This window comes from Vanacampus margaritifer, chromosome 3, assembly GCF_051991255.1.
Source record: "Vanacampus margaritifer isolate UIUO_Vmar chromosome 3, RoL_Vmar_1.0, whole genome shotgun sequence".
In the NCBI taxonomy this organism is placed as follows: domain Eukaryota; kingdom Metazoa; phylum Chordata; class Actinopteri; order Syngnathiformes; family Syngnathidae; genus Vanacampus; species Vanacampus margaritifer.
Genome location: NC_135434.1, coordinates 16,945,247 through 16,965,735, shown reverse-complemented (window position 1 = coordinate 16,965,735; position 20,489 = coordinate 16,945,247). Strand labels below are relative to the sequence as shown.

The window sequence follows — 20,489 nt, the reverse complement described above, 5'->3', positions numbered from 1 at the left end:
AGGTCATGCCAGGCACCACATGGAAAAGAGTCACACTGAAGTGAAGAAGCCGTTGTGACTCAGCCGCTTGACCTAAGATATCCTTTCTAGACATGCTTGCTGAGTTTGTGGTCAATTTGCTGCCTCTCATAATCGCTGTGATGCACATGACAAAGTCCTCATCGAGCGCATTGAATGGGGAACTGTTGTGGATGGGGCGGTGTTGGCCCGTGGGAATCCAACACTGACGACTCTCACTTGAACACAATGACAGATAGTTTATTAGAAAAAATTCCTGACCTGCCAGTGACCCAGATGAATTTTCTTTGACACTTTGAGCGCTTTTGCAATGTTGTTGTGTGTTGCTCAGTCTGTTTATTTATTTATTTTAATAAAAATGAGATTAACAATTAAACTGTGGGACTTTAGGGGACTTTTGGTGATATGAATATATCAATTTATTAATTAAAGCAATAGAAAAGTTAAACAAAGAAAATATTTCAGAAAATAATCTGAAAAAAAAGTAAAAAGTAAAGATGAACGAGTATATATTGGGCCGATACCCGGCTTTATTTTAAGGTATTGGTGTTTGTGATGTCGGCCGATACCAGAATCGGCTGCGTATGCGCTGCGGATGGACAGCGGACCAGCTGCGTCGTGCCGGAGCCCGCTGCACGGATAGACCTATTTTCTATTTTTGCCGGACGACGCATCCGTCAGCATCCGTCAAATGGCAAACTAGCACAGAACACATCAAGTGGGACAGGAAGACCGACGTAGTTTCAAAATAAAAAAATCCTGGTTACTTTTCAGAATAAAATACACGCCAGATCCTATTTTGCAATCATGTCAGCAAAACGTCATAATATTAACGCTTAATTCACTGCAGCGAACATGGATGAGGAGAGATTTATAATGAAGGTGGATTATATATGACACGGCACATTTTTTTATTTGGACAACCTAAAAATGTATGCTGCAAGGAACGTCATAGTAGAAGCTGTGGGAGTGGACGGTGAGTTCATTAAAAGGAAGTCCAGCTCTCTTTTTGCTTCTCTGCCGAGCACAGATATTGTGTGTTTGTTGTTGTTTTTAATGCCACATTATCGCGCGTAATCACGTGAGACACGGTGGGAAGTTGTCGGCGACGGCGTTGCCGGACCGCAGCTGTGTGCAGCCAGTGTGTTTTGTCCATAAAATGGATGTGTCCGGAATGCACACGCATGTGGTGTAATCCTGGGGGTAGCCATTTTACGATCAGAAAGTAGAAATAGGAAGAATAGAAAATTGCCATTAATTTCATGCAATTTTAAGAAAAAAACTACATTTGGATATATAGATCTTTCTTTAAAATTATTTGTTGTTGTTCTGGAAAAAAAAGTGGTATCGAACATCTCTAGGAAAAAGGCAAATTTTGGTTCTCATATCAACATTTTTAAAGGCGTATTTTATGATTATACTGAAACAGATACAGTATACTGTATTTTTACTACTTTGTTTATGTGTTTTCCAATTTAAAAAAAACAGATTTGTTCTATTTGTTAAAATTGTCATTATGATTTGACAGTAGTACATGCAAAATATTGTATGATCTGTGAAAAAAATAATACAGCCAGCATGGACCGTATACATTGCGACATATTGAGAATTTCCGGGAGAAAGATTATACAGCGTAAAAGTTTCTGGCCTCCGCATGTTTCAAGCTCCTGGGGATGCCATCTAGAAGAAATGTGTGAAAATGTGGGTTTGTGCACTAGGTAAATGTATATTGAATAGTTTGGTCTTGGTCCATTTCAAGGGGGAAATGTCATCAAGTGTTACGACTTTTTTAGGATGAGGCGATAGCTCCTCTAGCCAACTCGCGTGTGCAGGTCGCTATGTTCAGTGATGAAAGTCATCTTTTCATTTTAACATGTATACCAGTAAGAAGTAGTCAATGAACAAAGTATAGTACATGGGCCTACACACGGACCTGCAGTACTGTGAAACTGCGAATGGCTCATTGAATCATATGTTGATTCATTGATCACTTCGCTGATAAGTGGGATAACTGGAGCAATTAGAAAGGTAATGTGTCATTTACAGATAACTTGATGTAATTACAGCAGACAGCAAGTAAACTTTGAACATTTCGATGCTATCATTGCTATTACTGTGTTAGCCTAGCAAGCGGAAGTTAGCATGCTGCTTCACCTCCAGTGTGGAACAGCTGCATGCATAGAGTCCATTTGATATACAAGAAACCAGAACGCCTGGTGAAAAACAACCAATCAGAACTGAAGGGTTGACTTAGAGGTGTCAATCATTTGACACTTCATTTGAGTGAATGGTTGTTTTTCCTTTGGCATGGTGGTTTCTTGTATGTAAAATTAGAGGCACAAGATGGGGTGGCTGTAGTGTCCCCGCCCCCCCATATTTATCATGTCTTAGTGTGAAGTCATAATTAGTGTTGTTCCGATACCGTTTTTTTGGCCCCCGATTCCGATACCCAGCTATGCAGTATCGGTCGATGCCGATACCATACCGATACCTAAGTTGTTTTTTTTCTCAACATGAAAAAGCTTTCCTGCCATTGGTTCAGAGCATTTAAGCCTCTGAACCAATGGCAGGAAAGCTTTTTAAGGATTTAAGCATTTTATCTTAGCTCGGCATGCAAGAGCAAGATGCTGCATCAAAATCCTATTTTACCACTGTTTTAATGCAGTATCGAGGACTCTGCCGATACCAGTATCGGTATTGGAGCAACACTAGTCATAATGATTTTAACTAGTTTGACAAATTGCCAACTCATCCTTCAATTATTTATGAGACATATCAAATAGTAGAATCAAAATGTATAACTCACAAAATACTGGAGCTCGAAAATAATGCCATGTAATTCAAATGTATTACTATTTTACGACGCTAATCTAATCTCCTATTCAAAGCCCATATAAAAAGATTTAGTTTTTAAATAATTCAATTTAATTAGATGGTAAATGAGATCTAATGCAGAATAAAGGAAGGGAAAGAGGAAGAATTCACTATGGTTACTGTATTTGGTGACCAGCGGATCACCTGATGTATGGTGGTAAACATGCTAATGTTGGCTACCCTCGGTACAGAGGAGTGAAAGTGTCCACTTTGGGCCAGGAGCCCTTTTTCCCCTCTGGTGTCTAGCTGCTGCGAGGGAGCAAGGTTGATTATGTGCTCATTACTCCAGCTGAGGAGAGTGGGTGTAGGAGGGTAGCGGCAGGCTGTCTCCCCAAGCCTGCAGGCTCCCAATGGCCCCCAACTCGGCACTAATGAGAGCAAGGGGAACGGGTGGGCATCCACAGGGGTCCAAGGATTACTGCCCAGGGCGAAAAGGGAGTGGGAGAGAGACCCAAGGAGAGGATGAGGATACACCAGTTACTAACATTATACTCTTTTCCTAACATGGCGTGCATTTTTTTCTTCTTCTTATAAATCCACAATAAAGGACTTCAATCATCGTTCTTAACCTTGTTGGAGATACTGAACCCCACCGGTTGCCTCTGTGCATTCACCGAACCCTTCTTTATTGACAAAATATGTTTGTTTTTTCAAAATAAAGACATAGGTTGGTTTTACTGGTGAACTAAATTAACAGGGAATTGAATCCTTGAATTCAGCAAGTTGTATTCCCCATCTTCCTGCATCTTAAGGAAGTGTTCCTTTACTTTTGTTAGACAGCTAGTTGAGCTGGACTGAATTGCTCAACTCAACTCTATATCTATAAAGCACTTTAAAACCAACCACCGCTGTTTTCTCAACATAGAACCCAGAGGCAGCAAGTACAAATGAAAACACCAGAGGCCCCAGAATTGAACCCTGTGGAACACCAAATGTTCCGTTATACATATAATTTTTTTCTATTTGAATTATACTACAGTGATAATACTGTACATTGGAAATGGTCGCAATTGTTAGATAGGAATGTCAGGGAAAGAAAGACCAGTTCTTTCACTATGCAGATTAGGTCCATAGGGTCTCTATGCAAATCAAAGCCTCTTATGGCCTGAGATCCTCAATTATTCAATAGACAGGTTTGTTTAGCATTCAGTGAGTATTGCATTTGGTAGTAACAATAGTAGTGGGAAGACTGGGATGAAGGGACGAGTGTTTATATGAGGAAGGCAGGCATTAGACAAACAACATGTAAACCCCAAACACCCTCATACTGTATGTGTTTGTGTTCAACTGGCTGCTTCTTTATGAATAATCCATCAAATGTGCTTCCTGGCCAGGTGATGCAGTTTGGCGAACTAGACATTCTTTCAGTGGTGTATAAATTGGACTTGAGAGCAGAGATGCTGCTGTATGATTTATACATGCATCATTTTCTAAAACACAGCATAAACACTGATCTGATATTCATTGAGGTCATTCCGGCACTTGCAGTAATTTTTATAAAAGGCCTCCTCTCTTTGTTAGTGCCCTCTGCTGTTATACTTGATTAGTGGAAGCTGTGACTCTTCAACGCGATAAAACTGACCAGTGTCTGACCCCCAGATGCTTATCAGATCACAGCTCAAATCGTCATCCTCCTACAATAATGGCCCAAGCCATTTTTTTCCTAAGTCAAAACTGAACCAAATACTGTTCATATAATATTATAATTTAATTTCAGTGGTAGAATGGAATTATCTGTTTAACGAAGGATGATTTTAAGAGAGATAATAAGACAATGCAATTTAAGTGATATGGTCAAGAGGAGCATCCTTGGTTATGCTGCTCCACCTTTGACTCTTTTCCATCTGCCAACTTTTTCCCATTCAACAATAGCATCATCAGTCCACCTCCAGAGTGTTACTCTGCTGGATAACATCCCATCTCTGTGTTCTGACCAAAGCACTTACACACTCACTACCCCACTTACTGTTATTGTTTTTTTTTTTAGGTTGTGTAAAGTGGATTTTCTGCCCCCCCCCAAAGTGATATAAATTATTATTATTATTATTATTATTAGATTTATTTGTATTATTCATTTTTACTTTTATTATTATTAGGACTGCGACTAACAATTATTTTATCAATAGTTTTGTCAATGAATCAGATAAAAAACACGTTTTATTTTCTATCCCTTTAGTCAAAAACAGGACATTATTTCAAATTGACAGTGCAGAAAATGCACAAACATTTTGATCGTTATTCAGTTAATGGTTTGGACTGTAATGTCAGAAAATCGGCAAAAATGCTGACCATTGTTTTCCAAAGTAAAAGCAGATGTTTGGCAATGTTTTGTTTTTATTCAACCCAAACATAATCAGTCTGCTTTCATGGAGGATTACAGAAATCTGAGAATATTTACTGTTAACGAGATTGAAATTCCAAGGATTTGGAACATTTTAAATAAAATAAATAAATAAATAAAATAAACAATATCTCTAAATGATTAATCAATTAGCAAAATATTTATAAATTTGATAATCGATTAGTTGTTGATTTATAATCACACCTGTAATTATTATTATTAAAAATGATATGTTTACTTGCTTTTGACCAATACTCACTGTGAGCGGAAGCCTGTGGAGAATTTCTTGATTTACATTAGGCGGCGAATGGGATCCATCAAGAAATCAAAGGCTTTAGGAGGAATGAACTGAATACTGATCTTCAGTCTGTAGTGTTGCTGGGCCACTGATGACACAAGAGATCCCACTTTAAAAATAAATGAACTAGTTATTGTACTCTAGTCAGAATTATACTTTTTTTGGTTAAATTATCAGAATAATATGTTATATGTTACTATTTGTTTACTGTGTGTATTAGCCAAACTCATTTATTTAAGTTTGTGTCTCACAGATGGTTTGCTGATTTTGCGTGCCCGCTTAATTTAATGACCATTGCGGATTTTCACACCACTAGTTGGCGACTGCGGTAATATGATGCCACTCTACTCTTTATTATTCTGACCCTGGAATATTGCTGCCATTGACCTTTTCAGAGGCAATGACCAGACGTGAAACACACGTTGTCGTTGACGAATGGCAGTATTTGGAGTGGCTGATTTTAAAGACATAGGACACGGTCAGTCTCCCTCTCACGTCCGCTTCCTGTTGGCGTTGACAAACAAGGCTTGGATTGCTCAGCATGCCAGGCATTCTTTTCACCCTGTCTTTCCTGGAGTTTTGAAAGGCCTCTGAGCCTCCCACCCAGAATCGCCAAGCATAAAGACACACAAAGCTGCGGGGTTATTCAGTTTGTTCTAAGCTCTCTTCCCCATCGGCTGTTTGCCTAGTAATTCAATTCAGATGTGCAGGATCCAAAAACATGTTTGCTTGAATGAAATCCACCCCTCCACCCACATTGACTAAGGACTGTGCTTTTCTTAGCGCCATTCCAAGTTGGACAGCCAAGCGAGGTACTGCCACCTTAGCCTTTTTAGTTAGCTTCAGAACCTCTTAGGTTGAGAGGGAGATATTTTCCCTGCACTGGCTCCTTTGCTTTTTTCCCCCTGTTAAACTATCTGTTACTCGGTCCTATCACTGCAGGACCAGTATTTGCTGTTTTTAGTCACTGGCTTAAAGGTATGCACCACTTGTTTGCAGAAAGCACTTCTATGTAAAGAGCATGGTTTCTATCTGCCATTGTTGATACCATCTGGTTCCAGGTTGCTTGTTTTGTGTCCTACCACGTAGATGTTGTTTATATTTAAAACACAGCTCATGTTACATGTGGTTTCCTTAGTACACTTTGCGTATGGGTCATGAATACTGATATATGAAGCTGTCATAGGCTAGAGTAATATTACACAAATAAAGAAAGTCAATTAAGCCATTGACAAATTACTAATTTGGTTTGAGCCATTATTAAGTCATCATTCTATCTGTACATTGAATCCATGATTTTGGTATTAGATTATTTAGATAAACAAATATTGATTTATTTATAATTCCTTTGACAAGCTAAGCGAGCAGACTTGAACATCTCTTTAGTCAACCCGGGAAAAACAGGTCATAATAGCTTGGTGATTTTGTCAGGCTGAACTCAAAGGCAGTTTGGAGTTGAAAGTTGTGCCTTCAAACTCTAAGATATGTTTAGAGCACAGTATTGGCGTATTCCAGGCAATGAATTATTAATAGGCATCATTTCAAATTCTCACTGAACTGCTTCCCAAAATGTGTTGGCACCCAGGTCTAGAGGTCTCAAACAGCCTTCACAATATAGGGAAAATTCCAGCATGTCATATACACAAGCAAAACAACAAAGCACAACTCAAATATACATGACATGTGGGACGTGGTATTCCAACCAAGCAAGTCCACAATCATTCTGGCTTGAAGCTTCATTAAAGCTTCCTCTTAGTTTTAGGGAAAAAAATACTTTTAGTAAGTATGTATACATTGCCCTTAAATGCTCTGGGTCTGAGGAAACTCAAAAATCCTTGAGCAAAGTAATCTTAATATAGCCATGTTTAACACCGGTAAATATTTTCCTCTCTCCATCTGGCATCACCAGAATCAAAGTATGCTTTAGACATTGCAAAAACCAATTTGTTTGAGATTTAAAAGGAGGAAACTGCGGAGCCCTCCTTCAAAATGGCAGAAAAAAATAGCATGGCGGAGATTTGGAACAATTCTGAGCAGCGTGAAGCAAGAGCGTGTACAAATGGTTCAATGCAAACCTTGTTCCCTTCCAGACCACGTTGGAGAGACGAGAGGTCGGGAAGGGGGGTGGGGAGGGATATTGAAGAAAGGTTAGTCTGGATGAACAAGACTCTTTTCTCCCCCCAGCACCCCCTCCCCATCCCTTGACCCTCCCATGTGACAAGTTGAGCCAACAAGTGCTCTATTCAGCAGGCAGCCAGAAGGAAATGACTGCTAGGCTGAGCGTTGCCTAATGAAAGTAGACGCTGGTTGTTGTTATTAGCTTTATCCGCATTGGAGTGGTAACGCTGGTCAGATCTTGTCAAGATCCCCATTTTTCATTGTGATGCAATGTTTGTGTTGAAAAAGAACCATGCAAGTGCTCCAGTAAAGGCAGGTTTTATCTCGGGACTTAGTGTTCTCCACGAGGAACTTCGAGTGTTTTTGTGAGATTGGGGTCATACATAGCACAATGCGGCGGTGTAATCCACCCATTCGCGTCTATTTCCCACATATCCGCCAACTTACTGCTGTCAGACTGAGTGGGAGATGATGTCTGCAGTTGTTTACCGGCATTAAGTTTACCTTAGTCCGATTGTTTGTGGGTTGCTAGTGTGACATTTGGACATGGTTGTGCTGTTGTTTTTCTAGTTGGGCTGAACAAACAGTTCTTTCCTCTGCTAAATGACTGTAATGGTCTTGGCATGTGTCTGCTAGGCTTTTTAAGTGTTCTTTGGTTCTGATCCAGATTGCATCAGAGGAATGGTCAGACACATGCTGAGCATGAAGGCCTTTCACAAATGAAGACATATTCCTTTGATTAAACCAGAGACAATTGCTGAAATATTTCGTGAATATGCAGACCATGTCTAAAGGGGAACTCAACCCCAAAATAATAATATGTTGTACCTTAATGCACCTGTTTTTTTCCATCTCAGGAGGCGGCCATTTTGCCACTTTCTGTCAACTAAAAATGACATCACAGCTGCTCAGGGCTCAGGTGACAACTAATCACGGCTCATTTGTATTCTGAGTAGTGATTGGTTGTTACCCGAGCCCTGAGCAACTGTGATGTCATTTCCAGTGGAGAGCAAGTGGCAAAATGGTCGCCAAGAAAAGTTTGGGGTTGACTTCTTCTTTAAAGTCAACCCCAAAATATTCTTTATACCAATGTGTTGTACGTGCCTCCACTCGTCTAAAAACATTGACTAATATTGATTTTGTGGAATATGAGCTAAAGCAGGAAAATCCTTGTTTTCATCCATCTCAAGGGGCGGCCATTTCACCACTTACTGCAAACTAAAAATGACATCACAACTGCTCAGAAAAAATAAAAACTATCATATCTTAGCGTCAGTAAACAGGTGAGCCGTGATTGGTCGTTACCTGAGCCTTAAGCACCTGTGATGTTATTTTCAGTCGACGACAAGGGATAAAATGGCCGCCCCCCTGAGATGAAAAAAAAAACTAATGGCTTTTGCTGCTTAACTCATCTTCCACAAACACAATAGTAATTAGAATGCCTTGTTTAGACTTGTGGGGGCACATAACACATATTATTGTAAAGAGCATTCATGGGTTGACTTCCCCTTAAAGTATTACCACAGCCAGTGATCACCTCCTAAATTTGTTCTATTGTTTTTTTCTTGCATCAACAGTCAAATAAAGTTCCTGTGGTGCAGCATGCCCACCATGTTCACCCGCTGACACCCCTCATCACATACAGCAATGAACACTTCTCTCCTGGCACGCCACCGTCACACCTCTCTCCGGAAATACTTGACCCAAAGACAGGTAATGTATCATGGATGAAATTTTAATTAATGATGAGCATAAGTTGATAGAAGACATACTATAAAAAGAATGGTTTGGGTTTCAATTTGAATTTCTGTTTGATACACTCAAATAAAAACGCACACGTTTAAGTCATAACATTAACAAAAAGTAATCTGAACAATGAAAGAAAATGAGGAATGTTGTCAAAATGAGCCTAAACCTTCCTACACTCCTTATATTGAGCTCGTGAAACAGGTGTTTATTCGCACTGACGCAAAGCTATTGCTTTTAAGTGTTAAGTATGCCCTGCATTTTAAAAGCCTGTTTTTGTTTGTGGCATCTATAGGTATTCCTCGGACACCTCACCCATCAGAACTTTCTCCATACTACCCCTTGTCTCCTGGTGCAGTTGGTTCTATCGCCCATCCGTTAGGCTGGCTCATGCCACAGTAAGTTTCTTACCACTCAAAAAATGTAGGATGTTTAGTGCAATATTTAGCTTGTGTTACAATGGATAAACAAAAATGCTTTACACTCCAAATAAATAACACTCTAATGATAAGTTATCAGTTACGAGCAGGAACGTTTTCTGAATTATTCCAGGAGTCATGGAATAATTTGCCTCGGTGCTTTTCCACAAGCAGGGGATTTGAGTTGATGAGTAGGGGATTAGTTTTGCTGGGTTTGCTGTCAGCTGTGTGTGATCCACCTCACATTTCCCTCACTTTCTCCTTCTATCTCTCAGGCAGGGCCAGCACATGTACATCCCTCCTGGGGGATTCCGTCACTCCTATCCAGCACTAGCTATGAATGCATCCATGCCCAGGTGAGTGCATCAGGTTTAGCAACACTCCCACCTTCCAAAAGAGAGAAATCTTATACAGTTGAACCTTGGTTTTTGAATGATCCAGTTGACGGCAATTTGGTTTATGAACTAGGTTTTGGAAAAACAATTACCTTGGGTTATGCACTATTTTTGGTTCCTGAGGAGTCTTGACGTAGATGTCTTAGTTGTGATTTTTCTTGTGCCACGTAAACATCATTGGCTCAATGTGTCATACATTGCAGGTATGTTTGTTTGCTTGTTTGGCTCTAGATTAGCATTCAGAATTTCAGCGTGGCTCCAAAGAAACTGAAAATTGCTACTTATCGTGTTATTCAGAAGCCTTATCATATGATTGATTGGAAAAAAAAAAAGGAAGTAATAGCTAAACTTGAGAATTGTGTTTGTGTTAAGAAGTTTAACAAAGGTGCAAACAGACAAAGATACAAATAAAAAATGAATAATAATCATTTTCTTGCATTTTAACTTACTAACGAAAAAGAATATGCTACGGACGAGGCACAGGCGCCGTAAAGTCGAATCGACGTAAGTTGTGTACGACGTAACTCAAGGACTCCCTGTAGTATTCCTATACGGCGTCACAAGATGGATTAAACTTGTGAACTGAGGCTACACTATCTGCCACTTCCGTGACATCCATGGCATCTTTGTGTATGAGGTATTTACTGAATATGTAGAATAAATGGCAGGTTTGCCATTTCTATAATGACGAAATGACACGTAGGGAACGATATAAGACTGTATGAAAGATACAAATTAGCTATGACAAAATGTCAGATCCCAGACTGCCGTTGTTGTTAGGACGGAAAGGGAAGTAACACCTTCCGAAGACTAGTTTGGCTTTTTAAATAGATTAAAGAAATTAGATCAATATGCTAAAGCTCTGAGTTACCCCAATGTTTTGTGGTGCTCCTCATCATACACACATTTGGAAAGACTCAATCAAGACAGAATCACAGCTTATCTGAAGCAACACAGAGTAAACTCTGACCCTCACTCAAAATGGAAATGTGGGTAGCCTTATGGTGATAGTTGAAAAGTACATTTACAGTCAAAGATGCACTTACAGCGGAAAAAACATAACTCGGTTATTTTAAAAATGTATTCAGTTATTTTGTGTGTGGTTACTGTCAAATTATTTGGAGTATTATACAGTATATCTTGGCACAGTTTAGCATAGTCTGCATTTACTTGAACAGTTCATGAGTATGCAAATCTTGTTTAGTGAAATAGTGAACTTCACCAGATCTCTTCCAAACCACTGAAACAACCATATTTAGGCTAACGCTGACTCAGTCAGTGTGCATTTTAAAGTAAAGCTGCTGACTCTGCATTTAAATAAGGAGAAACAAGGCTGTATTGTATAGTATCTGTCATGATGCACGCAACTTTGCTAAAAGACTTAAAATCGAGGAATTGTCCACTCTTAACAGGACCTCGTGATAGTTGGGTTTATGGTGCCTAATTTCTCCCACAGAGCTTCATTGTATAAAGCGTTGGGAAAAAACTGAAAGATACTTTAAAAAGGTGTTCTGTGTGGAAGGTTGTTAGAACACTCTTCCTGGTCTGGAACATGGCAAGGAAAGTGGTTTCAGGTGTCACGGCCATGCTGTCACCATGGTAGCAACACACTTCACTTTCTCTAGCCATTACTGAATAAAGGAGTCTTTTGAAAAAGTCTTTATTTGAACAAAAAAGCAGGCATGTAACTCATTGTGTATGTATATGAATGTAGTCTAGACAGACACAGATGCTTAGCAAATTTCTCTCGAAGGTGAGAAGGGGCAATTATCTGGCATGTCTTGTTCGTGTTGAGTTCATGGATTTTTTTTTTTTTTAAACTTCCCTCCCCTTTTGTCCATAGCTTGGTGTCCAGTCGTTTCTCCCCTCACATGGTGACTCCTCCACCACACAGCCTCCACCAGACCGGCATTCCCCATCCTGCCATCGTGTCGCCGGCCATCAAGCAAGAGCCCAACAGTGACCACACTAACACATCCATGCATGCGTAAGATTAACTAGCGTTCTGATTTAAAACCCGACCAAGTATTTGCTGTAATATTCACTTTATTAACACCATCTCTTCAATTGGTCGGACCTGCAGGAAATCTCCTATGCCTCCCAAAAAAGAAGAAGACAAGAAGCCTCATATCAAAAAGCCTCTGAATGCTTTCATGTTGTATATGAAGGAGATGAGAGCCAAAGTAGTGGCAGAGTGCACTCTGAAGGAAAGTGCTGCCATCAACCAGATCCTTGGAAGACGGGTAAGTGGCCCGGATAGAGGTAGTGTGTGTTTTATCTTTTGTCCACTGGGATGTTGACTAAACCTTTGATATATGTTTCCTGTTTTTTTTTTTTTTACCCCACAGTGGCATTCCCTGTCAAGAGAAGAACAAGCCAAATACTATGAGCTGGCTAGAAAAGAGAGGCAACTCCACTCCCAGCTCTACCCTGGATGGTCAGCACGAGATAACTACGTAAGTTGAGCAATTTCATATGACTTTACTATTTGTAATCAAACTGGATCTATGCACATTAACTCCTCCTTTTTTTTTTTTTAAATGTGCACAGGGAAAACGGAAAAAGAGGAAGAGGGACAATAAACCTGACTCAAAACCAGAAGGTAATAAGTCAGTCACTTTATACTTGCCTTCCAAACAAATTAACAAAACTCAAGTGCAATGAATACTCTGAATCTAGTTTTGTTTTTTCAATTTCCTTCTCTAACACTACCTTCTTCACTCTATACTTTGACAAGCAGCTTATGAGGTACAGTGCCAATAGTGGCAGGTATGTCTGTTGTGCAATAAATATAATACCGTAAAATCCCTTTTCCCATACTAATAATTAAGGTCGTTCAAAGAATTTTAAAAATCAGGTTTTCCAAAATAACGAACGAACAACTGGACTTACTTAAATTTCAACAGTGCTTAGGAGCACACTATTTTCTTCTCGAGAAACATTTGTGAGAATTTAGTTGATTTTTGTCTACGAGATAAAGCTGGGTTTACATGGAGCCGTGTATTAGAATGAAAATGTGCCATATAAACATCTCATTCGGAAAGAAAAGGCTGAATCTGAATGGAATTTCATTCAGAATAACGGGTAGTATATTTCTTTTGTCAGTCTAAACGAGCGTCATGTAAACAGTTAAATCGGAATGGCCAGGCTGCGTCTTGTATGCGCATGCTCTGTCTTGACGTAAATGCGTTGTGACGCCGTCGTTTCCGCACATTAAAATGGCAGCGTCTTGCCAAGAGCTCGTCTGCGAGGGGAGAACTTGTTTTAAAGTACCTGTACTTGGAACTTGTTTTTTTCACAACTACTGTTCTAAATGACGAATGAACTCCATCTTGATAAATCACGTGATCGATGCCCGCGCGTCCCAAGGCTGCCGCGGGGCTGGTGTGATTAAAAGAAAGGAGCATGTAAATGGCAGATCGGAACGGATCACGTCACATGTTAAACAGATGACCAAAAATCTTCATTCATAATGATTTCAATTGGAACAATAACTAAAAAGTCTCCATGTAAGTGTATGTGACGTCAGAACCACAGTAGCGATTGTGCTCATCTTGCTTGCTTAGCGGTTAGCTCCTAGCTGCTAACACTGGACATGCTAATGCTGGAGTCAACACTATAATTAAATTATTTTTTTTTAGGCATCCTTAATTTGTAATTAAACTTTATTTCAGGACGACGTGTTGTTGACGTTGATGGTAGTAGTTTGCGACATGCTGCAACCACAGTGATATGCCGCGACACGATGCCAACTTCAAAATAAAAGCGTAGCTCGGCACTAATGTCAGTGACGACTGCATTTGTAAAGATTTTATTTTTTAAGTCGGCCTCACCATGTTTGCTGCGTGTTCCATCATGGATAGCTTGAACAATTGTTGCTGCTGCTAACTTGTTTTCCCCACAGTGAACACGCGAACAATATTTTGAAACGAGATACTTAAATATTACCTAAATTTGTAAAACATCTATAATTTTTGTTGTTGCTATGAATTCGTGTATAATATGGTGGGATGATTTTGGATCATTTTATATGGAAAATTCACTGGATTTTACGGTAATATAACATAAGTTGCCCAACTTTATGGCCCTCCACATGTCAGTGTTTGGTGTATCATGTTTTTAATCATTCATGTGTACCCGTTGAATCTTGAACATTTTTCACTTTGCGAGTTGAACATTTCATTGCTACCATCTCCACTGTTTTAACAATCACACGGTGACTTCTGTCACTGGCGGCATTAAGGGACGTGTACCAGTTTTTAGGCCAGCATCAGATCCATTATTCAAATGCTTCCATCTCTCCTTTATGTTTGTCAGACTTCTCAATAAGAAGCAAGAAACAATGCGTTCAGTACCTGCCCTCAGAGAAGATGTGTGACAGCCCAGCGTCTTCCCACGGAAGCATGCTGGATTCGCCAGCCACCCCCTCTGCAGCGCTGGCCTCCCCAGCAGCACCCGCGGCCACTCACTCCGAACAGGCCCAGCCGCTATCGCTCACCACCAAACCAGAGGGGCGCATGCACCACCACTTTTCCGTACTTGGAAAAGCTTCGGGAGGCACATCTTCCTCATCGTCCTCGTCCTCATCTGCCTCCCAGCCGACCATTTCTATCCCAATTGGTACTTCAGGTAGCCAGCCGACTACACCCATCCTGACCCGGCCGATCCCTTTCACATCTCTGCACCCTTCCATGCTCTCACCCGCCTCGCCTTTCCATCAGGCAGCCCTTCACTCCCACCATGCCCTGTTTCAGTCACAGCCCTTGTCCTTGGTTACCAAACATACTGAATGAATCTGCAAACACAATTTTTCTACAATTTATTAAGCTGTTTATTGCTTTTCTTTAAGATAGGTCGTAGAGCAACCTTTTTTTCCTAAATAAAGAAAAGGAAGAAATATTATTGGTCAATATTTGACTGTCTCCTTTTCTAGATCTCTCAATGAAACAAAATGTATTTTTTGTAAAGTTCACTGCAGAACCAGTTTTGTTTTGATGCATTTATCCAACAAACCTCTTGTATAAAAGAACCAATGTACATACAGTTTCTTTATAAAAACAAAAATCGAACAAAAACACATATTCTTTGTAGCCAAAATCTGATTAATGTTAGTATTGTTTTTTTGTTTTTTTTTGTCCTTGAGCTGGCCAATAATTTTGCAGCCCTGTTTTCAATTCACAAGTGTGACCCTTCTTTGACATGTTAAATAAACATTTGAAATGGTTTCTTACAGAAAAGGTTTCCTGTTTTTTATGTTCATTTAGTCCATGTGATTTGATAAAGTTCACTTTTATAATTTGATGTATTTAGGATTAATATTCTTGTGACCACAACAAAAGCTTTATTGAGGAGTGTTGTTTCATGGAAGTCACGCTTAAATTGAATAACAGTCTAGAAAATTATTGTCTGTTTAGCTCTAACCTGGAAACGGCTAAATAAAAATCTTGCTGATGCCGCCGCACAGTTGAATGTTTAATAAAGCACATTTAGGCAAACCACATTGGATAATGAGAACCCGAACCAGGCTGACAAAAATTTAAGCCTGAAGTAAACACAAATAAAATAATAATGAACATCTGCTCCTTCTCAACGTATAGTGTCCCATATCAATGACAAAAAAGGAGGTCAGCTCTGTCCCAGCACAGTGAAACCTGCTCGGGATCCCTGTTCCTCTTGCACTTTTACTGCATCTTTATTCACCATTTGGCAAGCAGCTTAGGCTTTAATTAATTCAGAGCTAATGGGCTGTAGCCCTTGGGACCTCATTAGGCATTTCAATTAGTGAAAAACACACAAGGTAGGTTACAGTTTTTGGTGCCTTTGGAGATGAAGAGTTATGGCAGAGATGGGCCAATTATGCAGGAGCAGGGGGACTGACCTGGGCAAACGCGCATGTCCCCCAACAGCTTTACTTGGATACATCAGTAACATCTAGTGGGGTACATTATGGATGGAAAATGTGCCCAATGATTGTGTTGCCAAAGAAAGCACATGCGGGGATTATTGTCTAATATGATCCAACATGAGCATTATATTTAAAAAAAAATACAGTTTTAAATATATTAATGCACTGTCAGAGACTCTTTAATCTAACAATATATTGTTGAATTGTACTATACCATAGTGAAAGGTGTGTGAAATGTGCTAGTTTCTTACATGAGTCACAAATGTATATCCTATACTAGAAACACTACTAAGTAAGATTTACTAGTGCAGTTCTACACTACGGCTAACCATAACCTCATTAATAACCATATTGCTAAATTAATAGTTCTCTCGGACAAAGCCAGTTAAAACTGAGCATTGTTAATTTAAAAGGATAACTGATGTCCTTATTATCGGCTGTGATTCATTGATCTAATTAGATCCTAATGTGGGTAACTAAAGACCCTGTAAAACTAATCACAACCAAAACTACCAATCCTCTCCGTTTAGTTTCAGGTAAATACCAGCCATAATAAATCTTAACACTTTTTTATGGCTATTTTTCATTCAAGGCCGAAACGTGATGCCATGGCAGTTGACCCTTAGCTTGTCACTTAAACCTCACAATCTGTCACTTAAATCATAGGTAACGAGATGTCAAAACAGCCAGCGACTCATGTCTCCTGAAGGCCACACATGGAGTATATACTGCCAGAGGTAATTAGAAGAAGTAACTCAAAATATGCTGGTTATTTCAGGCTGTTCGTCTGAAATTGGTACAACGGCAATACTTAAAGATTCAATATAAGAGCTGTTTTAAAATATCTTCCTGAAAAAGATGATAATTATATGATTAATCTTGTCAGGGAGGTGTGTGGTAATTGTGGTTGGGTTGTAATTTGTTCTTGAGTAGAAGTGCACTACTTGATACTGAGAGGACTTTAAAATATTTTGGCTACTATATTTAGCTACATGCGAGGAAAAAATATAAGAAAAGCTCTCAGTATGATCGTCTGTTTTACACCACTAAATCCAGTACAGAACAATAAAAGCAACACTTCTCTGACAGTGCTGTGCCAAACTTCATTATTGTATTTGTAAAGGCAGACATTGTTGATGTGATTTCAATTTGATGTGCAAATAGGACAGCTGCAATTTGGAATTCACACAGATTTCTGTATACCGGTACATTGGTTATAAAATGTGATGTGATCTTCATCTTCAGTACAGTGTACATAAAAAGTCAACACACCCCTGTTCAAATGTCTAATTTTTGTGAATTAATAAATGAGACTTAAACAAATTATTTCTAAACTATTTCCACCATTAATGTGACCTACAACCTGTCCAACTCCATAGAATAAAAAAAGAGGTGAAATAAAAATAACTGAAGTAATGTGGTTGCACAAGTGTGCACACCCTCATAATTAGAATAAGGCTATGTAAGAATTGACCTGCCGCCTTTTAAAGTGCCTCAGATAAACTCCATAATAATATTTTTCATCTAGTAGTTTTTTCTTGACTCTTTTTTTTTTTGCTTTCCCACACAGGCACAAAGGTTTTATTTCAAACTTTTCACAATCCCTTCCCCCTTGTCTAAGGCCCCAGTTGCAGCTGAGGAAAAACAGCCCCAAAGCATGATGCTGTCACCACCATGCTTCACTGTACGTATGGTGTTCTTTTAGTGATGAGTGGTATGATATTTGCTACAAACATACCTTTTCTAATTGTGACCATAAAGTTCAACCTTGGTTTCAGTGGACCGCAAGAAGCTCCCAAACACAACTGGGAAAATGGGCGCAGGAGTGAGCCAACTCAGAGTCCAATGTGGCAGGGATGGATGTGTTTGTTATAAGATGCTATGCTCTATTAAAAAAAAAAATGTTTTGAGTGTTCTATTCTGAAGAGGCATTGCCCTTTGTGGACCATACCTTGCGAAAAAGAGCTCTCACAATACCTTTAATGACAAATTGCTAACTTGCATAAAGCTGGAAAGGGTCAAGGCCTTGTTTTCATTCTAAAACTGATTGTGCATGACTTGTTAAAGTTCAGCACATTTACTACTCTCCTTAATAGTGGCTATCGCAGCACAGAATGTTCACTGAGGTGATGAAAAATCCTAACATGCCGGCTAAAGATTTTAAGCAATATCCGGCACATGCTAACTAAACGGTTTTGTTGACCAAAAAGACTAAAAAGAATGCATGTAATAGGAGGAGACCAAGTAGGAAGCCACTGCCATCCAAAAACATTGCTACAAGTTTGAAGTTTGCAAAATAACTACTGGCAAACTATTGTGTGGACAGACAAAATCAATATTGAGTTGGTTGTAAGAAACACACAAAGCTATCAGTGGAGATGGAAAAAAAAAAAGGCACAGTCCATAACCAAGAAATATCATCCTAAATGTAAGTATGGTGGAGGGGGCATCATGGTTAGGGCCTGGTTGCATTATCATAATCAATAGAAAAATTTATTTCAAGTTTATGAAAATATTTTTCATTTATGAAAGGAGGAATGGTCCAGAATCCCTCCAGGCTCTGATATTTACCGATTTACATGTTGTGGTCAGTTTTATTATTTTTTAAACAGTAATTGTTTGTGTTGTATTAGTTCAAGAAAGCTGTGTGTGTGTTCCTGTGTCTTAGTAGACATGATGACATCACATTTTATCATCTATTCCTGCAGAAGGCCAGGTAATTCTTGCATTTATATAAGTGGAAGTCAACCTTAAACATTTCTTAACAAGAAATATGTTGTATGTGACCTCACTAGTATAAACATGACATTCTGATTAATATTACATTTGTGGATTATAAATTGGAATATGAAATATGAAGCAAAATCCAGCCATTCTATCCATCTCAGGGGGCGGCCATTTTGCCACTTGCTGTCGACTGAAGATGACATCAATGTTGCTCAAGGCTCAGGCCACGACCAATCACAGCTCACCTATTTCCTGAAGCTGCACTGTGATTGGTTGTTACTTGAGACATGAGCAACATTGATGTAATCTTCAACCGACAGCAAGTAGTAAATGGCCGCCCTCTGAGATGGATAAAAACGGCTGGGTTTTGCTGCTTAACTCCTTTTCCACTAACACAATATTAACCAGAATACCATATACTAATAATATGCCCACTCGTTGCAGTGCTCAAAGTTCAGATTTAAAAAAAATTAAATATCGCTCAGTGAATTCTTCAAATTCTTCTCTTGCCATGTTTTTTTTTTTTTTAATTTGCATTTTTAACCGTCACCTTAATCTTAAATTCAACCAAGCACAATATTGTACCCAGTGAATTAACGGGCAAGCATACTATCAACTACAACTAATGACGCAAAAATGGCGAATGCACATTAAGATAATCTTTATCAAAAGGCCTATTCCATCAACCTTATTTTCTTATAAATAACAGGAGGCTATGTTTGTGTAACATGGCTTCCCAAAGTGAAATGAATCGATTGTTTCTGTAAGCATTTCTGAGCTTAGCAAGGCTCAGCTGCTGCTTTTGTGAAGTTAGGTATGGCTGGCTGTGAGCTTAAGAACCTTGTTAATGTTTTATTCATACCTATTTGACCTTAAAGATGGAAATGCTAATGTTTGTCAAGAATGAGGAGGATTATTGGACTTTTCAAATGTCAAATAGCACAATTAAGACATATTCATTACAAGAACCAAGGTCCCCGAAACCCTGCTGAGATGTAAAACACCTTAAATTAACATTAGAAGACTTACCTTATCTCATCCCTTAGTAACACTAGCATACATTTATAAAATGCCTATTAGTATGAAAATAAAATGTTGAATAACAGATAACATGCAGTACTTTTTTTCATTTTCTGGTTGTAATTTGGCAATAGTTTGCACATCCACTTTATAGTTTAGGGGCTGTGGGTTTCATAAGACATTCACGTCGTATAACTTATTGTGGCTGGCTAATATAGCATAGTAAATAAAAAAAGACAAAATAAAAACAACTAATGTATGGCATAGTATATAGATATATTTGGTGGTAAATCAGGGTGAAACTGGAGGATATAAAGTAAATGCAGACAGAATCGATCACATCATGCATGCATTCCATCCCCTTTGTTTCCTTTGAGTCCTTTAACAGGATTATCATGTAGAATAATATGATTTTTTTTGTTATGATCATCCACTCCCTTTAGACGCCTGTAACCGTTTGGAATGGAATGAATGAATGAACAAACTATTGAATGAATAAACGCCCTTGACTGGTGACTCACCTGATCTTCTCAATGTGCTTGTAAGTCATTTTGGTGAGTGATTCTGCATTCTCGGACAAGCGTTTCTGCGCTCCCAAAACAATGGCAACGCTAATCCTAAAAACAAC

The 20,489-nt window shown here is 39.0% G+C and overlaps 1 protein-coding gene across 1 annotated transcript in view; it reads left to right on the top strand.

Annotated features, from left to right (window-relative positions):
- Nucleotides 1–15,652, top strand: part of tcf7l1b (transcription factor 7 like 1b) — a 38,780-nt gene extending 23,128 nt beyond the window's left edge. Inside the window, exons 5-12 of the mRNA XM_077562068.1 lie at nucleotides 9,227–9,362; nucleotides 9,691–9,793; nucleotides 10,090–10,170; nucleotides 12,053–12,196; nucleotides 12,293–12,452; nucleotides 12,558–12,665; nucleotides 12,760–12,811; nucleotides 14,527–15,652. Coding sequence (XP_077418194.1) covers nucleotides 9,227–9,362; nucleotides 9,691–9,793; nucleotides 10,090–10,170; nucleotides 12,053–12,196; nucleotides 12,293–12,452; nucleotides 12,558–12,665; nucleotides 12,760–12,811; nucleotides 14,527–15,002 — 1,260 coding nt within the window. The 3' untranslated portion in view covers nucleotides 15,003–15,652. The remainder of the gene's footprint in view (nucleotides 1–9,226; nucleotides 9,363–9,690; nucleotides 9,794–10,089; nucleotides 10,171–12,052; nucleotides 12,197–12,292; nucleotides 12,453–12,557; nucleotides 12,666–12,759; nucleotides 12,812–14,526) is intronic.
- The last annotated feature ends 4,837 nt before the right edge of the window (nucleotides 15,653–20,489 follow it).